Source organism: Orbicella faveolata, unplaced genomic scaffold, assembly GCF_042242905.1.
Source record: "Orbicella faveolata isolate gen_17 unplaced genomic scaffold, um_ofav_v1 contig_2, whole genome shotgun sequence".
Classification (NCBI taxonomy): domain Eukaryota; kingdom Metazoa; phylum Cnidaria; class Anthozoa; order Scleractinia; family Merulinidae; genus Orbicella; species Orbicella faveolata.
The window spans coordinates 23,360,647-23,372,876 of record NW_028301547.1 but is presented as its reverse complement, the minus strand read 5'-3'; the positions used below and the strand labels follow the sequence as shown (position 1 = coordinate 23,372,876).

Sequence of the window (12,230 nt, the reverse complement as noted above, 5' to 3'; positions counted from 1 at the left end):
AAGTATGCTCGTGCTCTCCGTGAGACATTTTTTTTATGTGGCGAACCTAACCTGTTCTATCACCAACTTCAAGTTATTTTAATTTATGATATGGCAAATTGATCCACGACGGAAAGAAAAATTCTGATTGGTCCCTGAGCGGTCCGAATTTTGCAATACGGACCGCTAAAATGGACATCTCAGAAATTGTTTCGGCAAATTGCTTTTCCAAAACACCGCACAAAAGGAAACAGTTTCTTCTTAAATGGAAATATATTTGTCTTGATGTCTGGAGGATTATCTTAGTTTAGCTTTGACGAGAGCGGTCTGAAAAATGCAAATACGCGCTTAGCTTTGGGGTGCTGGCTTACCGAGAATTGATGCATTAATTTATCAGCAAAATTTTAAGAGACCAGTATTAGTCAGTTATTGAAGCATCTTGTTCCGTCCGTATTAGGCAATATTGGTCTCTGGATCGAGCCGCAGTCGAGGTCCATAAAAAAACTTCCACCAATTCCCAAACATGGACCGCACGCTTGTTCAATAACATACATATGTATTTCACGCGTGCGCATTCCGTGTGTAGGCAAGTACAGTTTGTTACATGTTTTTTGTAGCGACGCGGAAGAAGTAGATAAGATATAAGAGAAGGAGACAGCAAACAAGCTTAGAAACAAACAAACAAACAAGCAAACAATCATACATGCAAACAAACAAACACACGGAAGACCAAAACGAAATACAGCCGAAATTCTCGTTACTAACACCTCCATAATACGGACATCTCTATAGCATGGACAGTTTTCTTGGTCCCAGAGAAATCAAAGTTCATAAAATCTCTGCTTTATTGGTATCAGCACCTCCTTAATCATAATATGGACACTCAGCTCGGTCCTTTTTGAGTCGATATTAGCGAGGTTCGACAGTGTAGGAAGAACACTACACTCCTCGGCCTCGGACGTCTGATAACAAGCATTCTTTTAATTTAAAACTGCCAATTGGTTAAAGAAATAAAGGGTTTGCTTCGCAACGTAGAAAATTGGCAGCGCACCTAAAATTCCCAGGGTGTTGTTTGGAGGCAGTGGTGGTTTCATTTCAGGTTTATGACAGGGAATCAAATGATATTTACAGAATTCAAACCGATGCCTATTAAAAAATATCGCCTCACTGTTCAGTACTCATTGACATTTCGGCTGCCGCAGTTACAGGATATTATATAATCTAAAAATAGTACTGAACTCTTTTTTGGTCAGAAATATTTCTCTATGCCAAATTTGCCAAAAATGGTTATGATTTTTATTTTATTATAACGTGCCGAAGTGTTATGGCATTTCTAAATATATATTGAAAGCCCCCAATGATGATGACCCCAACAATGGAAATGACGTCACAGGGTAAAACAATTTATTGGAAAAATGCAAATTGGGGACATAACTTGAATATGTGAATAACTATGTGAACAAAGGTCTACACGGTGAAAATAATTATTTGTCTTCTTTACTGAAATCTTTTTTTGTAATTTTAACCATTTATTTTCGTGCATATTTATTGGGTATCTTTGCCAATCTTACTGGAAAGTACATGCAGTTTAAGTCACAGACCTGCCGAATCAATTTCTTTCTCAAGTGGTAAAGCCAATTTCATAACATACTTAAGTTTCTACGATCTATTGCCATATTACCAAAGAAAGTTTCAAGCATTCTTAATGTACTATAGTCGTCACAAAAATTACGTCGCTTATTCACCAAAAACAAACAAAATGGCCTAATAAAGGATTCTGTCGAACGATAAAATAATGCTCCACTCCATTAGTTTTAAACAAGAAAGCAATTCATGCAAATGAAGATCACAGCGACCGATCATTGGCGATTTGGGCGAAAAGCAAATAAACAGACGCCGGCACAATGTGCTTTAAGCGATATTCGAGAAACTATTGTCATCACTGATAGCTCCGTAAAATTTTATGTGTTGAAAACCAGTTCAGCTGTACAATTGTAGACATCTGCTGTGCATGTCGAATGAGAAAATTCGTTCATTTCTGTCAGTAGACTTGCATTCATTCAAGCGTGATTGTATTGATTTTTAAAATTATTGCAACTAAAAGCTGAGTGGTTTGTTTAGCTTTACTAATAACTGCTCCTGGCACGAATAACGGGGCCGACATCGACTGAAATAGAACCAACGCCAAATTGGCGAAGTTTATCCGGGTTTTCGACACGAATTGAATCTTCAACACGCTTCTGTAAAATAATCATGAGTTTGGCACCCGGAACTGCATCATTGTTCGTGTGGCCATTTTCAACCAATGGCGTTCAAGCATTGCCGACATAAAGCGTGGAACAGCCGTGCACAGAGATCACAGTTCCACACTGTTCGAGGAGGCTGGTTGTTGAGAAGAAGACGAAATTCAGATTTTAACCACAATCCGAAATGGCTGACGACGACGTTGCTGCTTTGGTTATTGACAATGGCTCCGGTATGTGCAAGGCCGGTTTTGCCGGAGACGATGCTCCCCGTGCAGTGTTTCCCTCCATCGTTGGTCGTCCAAGACATCAGGGCGTGATGGTTGGTATGGGTCAGAAAGACTCGTACGTCGGCGATGAAGCTCAGAGCAAGCGAGGTATTTTGACTCTGAAATATCCCATCGAACACGGTATCGTCACCAACTGGGATGACATGGAGAAGGTAAGATCAATTTTTTTTGCCGTAGATGACGAGTTCGCACATCGTCTAACGACGAATTTCGTTCAATTCATTTCAGATCTGGCATCACACCTTCTACAACGAGCTGCGTGTAGCTCCCGAGGAACACCCAGTTCTGCTGACAGAAGCTCCGCTCAACCCAAAAGCTAACAGAGAAAAGATGACCCAGGTAAAAATTTTGTTCCGATCGAACTACGAGCGTAAATCAAGCTGAGGTTGTAATATTTTTGCGTACTGTCGCACAGTACATTCATAGTACACTTGTGGGTGTGGACGTGTAAAAGCTTTAAAAGGTCTCTGCTTCTTCAAGCCTTTTCGTTTACGCGATTTTACATTATACGTAACCGATTAAAAGCTACTAATCTCGTTGGGATATTTAATTCACCGCAGATATCTGTATACAATTTTCGACAAGTTTTTTTGTGACTTTCCAGAAACGTATAATATAGTGAATGTTTCAAATTGCTGGTTATATTGAGTTGGTTTGCAAAGTAACTGTGAGTGAAAAATTGCAAGAATAAATTCAGTACACACACACTGGCAAACTTTGCAAACGTCGTTGCCCTTAAGTACTTATGGTAAATTTGCATATATTTTGTTGGCTAAAGTTGAAAATGATTTTATGACCTGTTCTTACCACACATGTTAACCGGGCACTAGTTTGTCGCAGTTGTTTGTCGTACGATCCGCAGAATTTGGTCGACAAAATACGTTATAATTTTTGAATTTAAAAGAAAAATGAGTTTTATTTTTCCCTCTCACAAGGAACTTTCGAGTAACTGCCTGATCATATCTGACTTTTTTTCATGACCATATATGGTATCGAAAAACGCCGATTGGTCAGAATCTGTTATACAAGCTGTCGGAAGGATGACTTATTTATATGCACGAACGGTTGCACCTTTTGTTAGAATATCTGAACAATAACTGTCATCAGCTGACGGAAAATTAATGCGTGGCTATTCACAATAGACGTTCTGTTTGAATTCCCTGTAACGAAAAGAAAATTTGAAGTTTTGTCTTTTTGCCTTTACGATTAACACGTTAATCTAACGTCACAGTTTGTCAAGGAGTTCTTCCATATTATAACTGAGAAATCACACGGATTTTTGTGAATATTTTGATTATTTCAAAATACTTCGTGGATATATTTTCTTTTCTTGAAATCGTTTCATCACTAACTTAAAAGTTCAAATGTTCTCATTTCGTTTTATTTCAAACGAGTTTCAACAGTTTATGTTTCTGTCCCCAACGCCACAAACGGTCTTGGCGTTGTCTCGAAATATCAAGAAATCGTAATTTGAATTTTGTCAATATTATTGTATTTTAAAACGAGTTTGAAATTTCTCTTCTCAACAGATTATGTTTGAGACTTTCAACTCGCCAGCCATGTACGTGGCTATCCAGGCTGTGTTGTCTCTTTACGCCTCTGGTCGTACAACTGGTATTGTCTTTGACAGCGGTGATGGTGTCAGTCACACTGTTCCCATCTACGAAGGTTACGCTCTTCCCCATGCCATCCTTCGTCTTGACTTGGCCGGCAGGGACTTGACAGACTACCTCATGAAGATTCTGACCGAGCGTGGCTACTCCTTCACCACCACAGCCGAGCGTGAGATCGTGCGTGACATCAAAGAAAAACTTTGCTATGTTGCTCTCGACTTCGAGCAAGAAATGCAGACTGCTGCTTCCAGCTCCAGCTTGGAGAAGAGTTACGAGCTTCCCGACGGACAGGTTATCACCATTGGCAACGAGCGCTTCAGATGTCCCGAGGCCATGTTCCAGCCCTCTTTCCTTGGAATGGAATCTGCAGGTATCCACGAGACCACATATAATTCAATCATGAAGTGCGACGTGGACATCCGTAAGGACTTATACGCCAACACAGTGTTGTCTGGTGGCTCCACCATGTTCCCAGGAATCGCTGACAGAATGCAGAAAGAAATCACTGCTCTGGCTCCACCCACAATGAAGATCAAGATCATTGCTCCTCCTGAACGTAAATACTCTGTATGGATCGGAGGATCGATCTTGGCCTCGCTGTCCACCTTCCAACAGATGTGGATTTCTAAGCAAGAATATGATGAATCTGGTCCTTCCATCGTTCACCGAAAATGCTTCTAAAAACGAAATCGAACTTTGTCCTTTAGGAAATAAGTCGGTTAAGAACTAAAGTTAATAGACTACGTATTTATGATCGTGGAAATACAAATTTGTCAGTGTTCTCCGCTGTGCTTCTTTAAGCTTTATCCTATTTTTGTAGATGTGCTGGCGCGCTGTATTTCCCAATAAAGATCTTGTTGACATATCAGGGTGTCTACTAATATTTTGCCAGTTACTTTTTTTTTTTTTTTCAAAAAACAAATAGTCATCAACTTTACCCCTCCTTATTTTCCGGTTCAAGTTATGTAAAATTTCCTGCACTATGCGGAGAACTTTATAGTCTTAACTTTCGTATGGCAAAGTTTGCCATGGAGGTTAAGGGCTAGAATTTGTTCAGTTACGTAGTCATCAAATTCAGAAAGTCAAACTCTCAAAACATTTTTAACTTTAAAAGTTTTACTTCGACTAGTGTTTTGAACTAAAACTTTCAACAACACGGCTGCTTCGTGAAACGTCTAAAAGTGAAGTTTATGATTAGAAGGGATGAATTTATTACTCGGAGAACTATTTGTTTTACCAGCCAATAGTCCTTTGCTGGGCACGCGACTAACAATGGGCGACGTCACCTGTCGATGTCTTCTTACATATAGAGCATTTGTTTTTGCTCCTCCCGAGTTCTGTCGTTTTGTATGTTTTTCTCTTGTTTGCTGTTACGTTTAGAAAACGTTTGCTAGAATGACTGGCTGAAGATAACTCTAAAGATTGTTTAATTTGGAACGCAAGAAACTTTTTTCCAGGTGTGTTTTAAAATTTTATTGGCATCCAGCACGTGCCGATATCGGTTCCAACCTTGCACCCAATCCACTTGTGGTCTATATTTTTTCCTATTACAAATCTATCTTGAAAGTACTAATATTTATGACCAGAAAACCCTTTTCACAATGCGCTAAGGTAACGCGTACATATGCATACGCAATAACAAACTTATTTACCTCACGTGCCGGTAATCAAGCAGACTTGCTTCAGTAATTCTTTAAGTTTATTTCCTTATTAAGGATCCTGTAAGAGGCTATATATTAAAACAATTGATAAGTATGAATAAAATTTTTTCTGATATTGCCTCGATAAGAATTGCCGTCTGGCTACAGCCCTGTCAAGGCAGCATGTAACGCAACGTTAAGATTCATTTGGTCACGCTTTCCTTCTGCATTTTGGATGTAACTACTGTAAACAGCTAGGCATTACAGATGAAAAATACCGGTAGCATACCAGCCAGACACTCCACAAGTTCCTCGTACACAAATTAAACAATCTTTGTATATCGGTTACACAAATTAAAGGCAGTCAGTTTATCATTCAACACTCATTTACTATTCATACAAAAGATCTGAAATTTTGATCTGATTGGCCAAGAAAAAAATAATCCTTGGAAGACAACATTTAAACTACAGTTACCATATCCTGTGAGCAGACATCCTGTATTTCCTTTCACAAGGAAAAAGTGACGTCTGCGAGGCGCCTTCGCTAATCTGGCTCGCACTACGGTAACAGGAGTTCATAGTTATTCCATGTAAACTCTTGTCAACGCACTACATGGCGTGATATTTGCATAATTTTATTCAAGGTAATTATTTTTCTACCAGTGTATTTCTCTCTTTTTATACTCTTCCAATTATAAATCTTCGATTTATCCTTTAAACATGACAGCTTAGACAATAGCAATTTAAATTTAGCGTTGACTAGCATTACATTAGCTTGCAAACTTTCCAGAAGCAGCAATTGACGAATCTATAGTGCACCGCACGTATTTTAGCCTGCAACATGATATTCACCTAATTTGGTTAAAACAAACGTTATTCGTTTTTCCTTAAAAGGAAGTATTTCTCGGTGATTCTTAAACATTATTTGGAAATGACACAACATTCAAGAGTAATCATGTGAAACGATATTACCTTAAACGAACTTTTCGATTCGTCACGTCTTCATTTTTCGACTGCCTAATATCACAATTAATATTTTCGTTGTTAATGTAACAAACAGAACTATGGGGCAACGGATTCAATAGACTCAAGGTAAATTCTAAAGATAAAACAAAAATAAAAATCTCTAACGAATCTAAACATCTTTGTGTATGCAATATTTGGGGGATCTTTATACAACAGAACGTGAATGAATAACGTGACTTTACCATATCAGACTGAATGAAAGAGTTTGTAGCGTTAATTAAAATCGTCCACTGCGTGACAAAAGAAAGGATCACCACGCAAGACGCCAAAACAACTCATGACAACATGTAACAACATACCACCTGGAGAAACAAGCCATGCCCGGCTTTGAACCCCTTGCTACAAACATGTCCATATTTGGCAATGAAATCCGAGACGCGGCTCTCACTCGTAATCACAGCTTCGCAAAAAAAGAAAAAATACATTAAAAAATTGTTTGGAAATTCTCGCCCGAAAATTCTCTTATTTTATCCACTAGAGATAGAATAAATGTACTTTTACTGCTTAAACACCAATGTTAGCTCGGTGAGTTTTACTTTGTGTTTAAATATGCAAAGTCTTTAGGCTGGATAACAACTACATGTAACTCATGCTACCAGAAATAACCATGACCCTCCTCCAATCAGGAGTCGGTACCTGCTTATATAAGCCGCAATACAGTTTATCACAGTAGGCTAAATTTCAAACGTTCAATCAAGTTGTGATTTAAGATATTTTACCAGTTGTTAACTTAGTATTTTTTCGACCCAAAAAATGGCCGATGAGGACATTGCTGCTTTGGTTATTGACAATGGCTCCGGTATGTGCAAGGCCGGTTTTGCCGGAGACGATGCTCCCCGTGCAGTGTTTCCCTCCATCGTTGGTCGTCCAAGACATCAGGGCGTGATGGTTGGTATGGGTCAGAAAGACTCGTACGTCGGCGATGAAGCTCAGAGCAAGCGAGGTATTCTGACTCTGAAATATCCCATCGAACACGGTATCGTGAGCAACTGGGATGACATGGAGAAGGTAGGTTGACTTTAATTTTCATAGAACATCATGTCACGCTTTTTCAATAACGACAAGTCTCTTGTTTGATTTCAGATCTGGCATCATACCTTCTACAACGAGCTGCGTGTAGCTCCCGAGGAACACCCAGTTCTGCTAACAGAAGCTCCGCTCAACCCAAAAGCTAACAGAGAAAAGATGACCCAGGTAAAAACTGTGATTATTAAATTTATTGCATAGTCCATGGTCTCACGATTTTTTTCCTGCTTAGTACAAGTCACTCATTTATTGCTCGATGAAAAAAACATTGACGCACGCACGCACACACGCACGCCCAATATCGCTAAAATAAAGTGGAATTTACAGTTTGCGACCACCCCAGATGCGACGACAGTAACGATAACTAAACTGCCCGATTTCACTGATGCATGGCATGAACGTTCATCTAGGCTATTGTATTTCGTACACAGAACTACACTACACGAAATTTTTTTTCCAACGAGGAACATAACTTGATGCCATTGGCATAAGTATCAGGTCTGTGCAAAATGCGACAACTTTGCGATCGGAGAATTTTTTGGCGAGGAGAAAAAAACAAGATGAAGCTGCTTTTGATAATCTTGCCACAAAAGAGTTTTAACATAGCATTGTTTGAACATCGCTTAACCACACAATAGTCGTTTAATTTTCAAATTTAAATAGAGATATGAAAACGACTGTTCACTGAAACATTCGAGGACCCATCTTATTCCAAATGTGGTTATGCTGTCACCTGATTGGTCAGGTGCGAGCAGACTAGGGATTCGAAACGCGGTCAACCACTGTCAGAGGGTATTATACTAACAGTCATTTTGAGTAGGCACAAAGGCTCGAGATTTACGTTTATTGGACTTATACGAATAATCCGTCGTCTCCGTCAATACCATCAGTGCATTTTACATAAGTCTGAGTGTGGCACACTCCGAAGAGAACTTGAAGAGTAGTAAATTGGCTTACTATAAAGAAATACATTTCCGAAATACAGCGGCGAAAAAATATCAGTTGACACAATCATTCGACAGCACAATAAAAAGAATGGATCTTTGTTTGCAAGCAGTGTTTACATGAAAATCACGCGTCCTTTCATCTTCAGGCAGTGCGAGGTTATATCTTTGATGAGCTGAAAGCTTAAGTTCAAAGGAACGAATAGGATCTCGGGATCTCAGCCTCAAGAAAGTGATGCACGCCACGCGAAAAAGTGGGAAAACGTACCATTTAAGTAGTCTGGTGACTAGTTTTCATGTGAAGTGACCACGCTCCTATCTCTTTTTCACCAGATCATGTTCGAGACTTTCAACTCGCCAGCCATGTACGTGGCTATCCAGGCTGTGTTGTCTCTCTACGCCTCTGGTCGTACAACTGGTATTGTTATGGACAGCGGTGACGGGGTCAGTCACACGGTTCCCATCTACGAAGGTTACGCCCTTCCCCATGCCATCCTTCGTCTTGACTTGGCCGGCAGGGACTTGACAGACTACCTCATGAAGATTCTGACCGAGCGTGGCTACTCTTTCACTACCACAGCCGAGCGTGAGATCGTGCGTGACATCAAAGAAAAACTTTGCTATGTTGCTCTCGACTTCGAGCAAGAAATGCAGACTGCTGCTTCCAGCTCCAGCTTGGAGAAGAACTACGAGCTTCCTGACGGTCAGGTCATCACTATCGGCAACGAGCGCTTCAGATGTCCCGAGGCCATGTTCCAGCCCTCTTTCCTTGGAATGGAATCTGCAGGCCTACACGAAACCACATACAATTCAATCATGAAGTGCGACGTAGACATCCGTAAGGACTTATACGCCAACACAGTGTTGTCTGGTGGCTCCACCATGTTCCCAGGAATCGCTGACAGAATGCAGAAAGAAATCACTGCTCTGGCTCCACCCACAATGAAGATCAAGATCATTGCTCCTCCTGAGCGCAAATATTCTGTATGGATCGGAGGATCGATCTTGGCCTCGCTGTCCACCTTCCAACAGATGTGGATTTCTAAGCAAGAATACGATGAATCTGGTCCTTCCATTGTTCATCGTAAATGCTTCTAAACAGAACACACGTCCACTTAGAAGGAAACCTTTCCAATTCCAAAATTTCCTGACTTTGGGCTGTTCAAAGACCTTAAATTATATATTTCAAGAATACTTTGACTTTTCTTGCGGTATGTTATTATGATAGACTTTATAAAGATGTTGATATTAAATTTGATGTCGATCAATTTCGAATTAAGTCCAGCTCTTTTCTTTCTTAGTGTTTTTTGTTCCTTTCAGTAACCAGTCCTTTTACCATTCCGTACGAGCCTAGAGCCTTAAACAGCTTCTGGTCTCTCTTTCGAGAATGGGAAAACGTTTTGATTGAAATATCTTGAAACGCTTCATTTTCATTTTTACACAGAAGTTAAAACGTCTGCCATTGCCTGATTTCAAGCCGAAAAGGACTAGGTACGAGTCTACAAATTATGGGATTAGCAGCTATTGATCCACATAATCATAAAGTGCAATACACCGAAATTTACGAAATCCCCAAGTTTGGTGCAAAGAAACCCAATAGTAAGCAAGATACAATCATTTGAAAACATCAAAATTTACAAAAAAATGTATGGCCATCCGAACGCTGTGTCCGGATGACCAAATATTTGTGTAATTTTGGCGTTTTTAAATGGTTGTCTCTCAGTGAAAACTAGCCTGATTAACGCTAAAATTGGAGATTTTGTGAATCTCGGTGTGTTCTTTCTGACTATGTGGATCAATAGGTGCTAATCTCATAATTTACAGACTCGTACCTAGTCCTTTTCGGCTTGAAATCAGGCAATAAACAATTTTCCCTGGACAATAAGTCCAAGGGGGAAAGGGGAAACGGTGTTAACTCTGTCGTGCACAATTCTCAATTACCTGGTGTTCATTTAGAGGGGAAGGCAAGTTTTCCAGTCAAATTCCATGTTTGAGCCTTTGGATAGCTTTGAATAATTTGCTAAGCAACGCAGCGAATGGCGCCGTTTTTTCGGAGCGTTCGAGCTAACTTTTCACTGGAGAATGAAAATCGATCATCGGAAACTTGTCTTGCTTTTAAAAAGATTTGCCGAAAACCGAAAGCAGTTGTTCTCCCAGCTGTCCAGAGGAAGTAACGCAATCCACGTTGCAACAAACGGCATCCGTTTCATTTAAATGAAAGATCAAAAACGTCGGTTCAACAAGCACGGAAGAAAACCTGACTCTTCCAGTCTATCGACTCCCTTAGGAGTAGCGCGTGTGTCGGTTCGGTTCGCGCGCGCAAGTGTGGCAGCGTGTGACAAGCCAATCTCGTTCCCAGAGGCCAAGATCCTTAGCCTTTGGCTATCGCCAAGAAATCGAGACCTCTGGGAGAAATCGGAAGATGACTCAGTAGGACGTGTTTAAAACACGAAATGACGAAATAGAGAAATGGCCCTGCCGTTAGCCTCAATAGTACTCAAGAGGTTGGCCTAAATGTCACTGACTCGACAGTAGTTAGCTCTCAATAACTGTAAGGGTTACCCTAAAGACACTCGTATCCCACATTGACTCTTACCAGTAGTGCCATATCGTCAGTTCGTATTTTAAACACGCCCGACTAAGCATCAGTTACAGCGGTTACTCTTTCTAAGTATGTTTAGAAACCGTTATTGAACTTGAACAATGAAACTGCAACCAGCATTTCATGGTTCTGGTGTTTGATTGTGTCCAGAGCGTCTCGCGTTCGGTCACCGGTCATCAAATACGCGCGGGCCCTGGGGACGACATTGGTGACGTCGTCCCCGGCAATGACTGAGCACGCGTCAGGGACAGAAAGTATAACAGTCCAATAGGGGTTTGCAACCATTCCCACGAGATTCAAACGACAAAATCCCTGGCGGCCATGTTGGATGACAGGAACAATAAAATAAGAATTATTTTGCCAATGGTCATTCAACATGTCGGCGATGACCTCTGTTGCAAACGATCTCTACGCAAACAATACAAAAACGCCCGTTGTTCTGTTCAACCCAACGAGTTGCTGCTTAGTACACAACCACTAGTTCATAATTTGAAATTTCCCATTTTAATCACCACGAGCATTACGTTCTCCAGGAAGCACCAAAAACCACTGAATTAGTATAACAAAGGCCCTAAGAGCAGTTGCAGCAACATCGCCCTTTCTAAAAAAAAAAAAAACAAAAAAAAAACATCGCCCTTTGTCGAAAGGCCAGGAATCTTTTTCGGGTTAGTAAAGCTGTTTTTAGTTAACCTGTATCTAAAAACAGAGAGGCGTGTACGCCTGGAACTTCTTGCATAAAGAAAAGCTCTATCCATATTAAGAATATGTGAATAAAACAGCTGTGTAATCATAAGGTTTGAGATTTTGCTACAGCTTTCCGGGTGCGAAAACTTTTAGGGAGCTTCGAAAAACGGGCCCGATTTGAGA

The 12,230-nt window shown here is 40.4% G+C and overlaps 2 protein-coding genes across 2 annotated transcripts; both read left to right on the top strand.

The window, feature by feature from the left end:
* The first annotated feature begins 2,325 nt into the window (after positions 1-2,325).
* On the top strand, positions 2,326-4,990 carry LOC110054923 (actin, cytoplasmic-like). The gene is made up of 3 exons (XM_089290416.1): positions 2,326-2,664; positions 2,741-2,851; positions 4,042-4,990. The coding sequence occupies exons 1-3, from the start codon at positions 2,410-2,412 to the stop codon at positions 4,804-4,806; spliced, it is 1,131 nt and encodes a 376-aa protein (XP_089146542.1). The 5' UTR covers positions 2,326-2,409; the 3' UTR covers positions 4,807-4,990.
* A 2,518-nt stretch (positions 4,991-7,508) lies between these two features.
* On the top strand, positions 7,509-10,040 carry LOC110065222 (actin, cytoplasmic-like). The gene is made up of 3 exons (XM_089290417.1): positions 7,509-7,799; positions 7,875-7,985; positions 9,095-10,040. Exons 1-3 carry the CDS (start codon positions 7,545-7,547, stop codon positions 9,857-9,859), a joined length of 1,131 nt encoding a protein of 376 aa, XP_089146543.1. The 5' UTR covers positions 7,509-7,544; the 3' UTR covers positions 9,860-10,040.
* Positions 10,041-12,230: the final 2,190 nt, after the last annotated feature.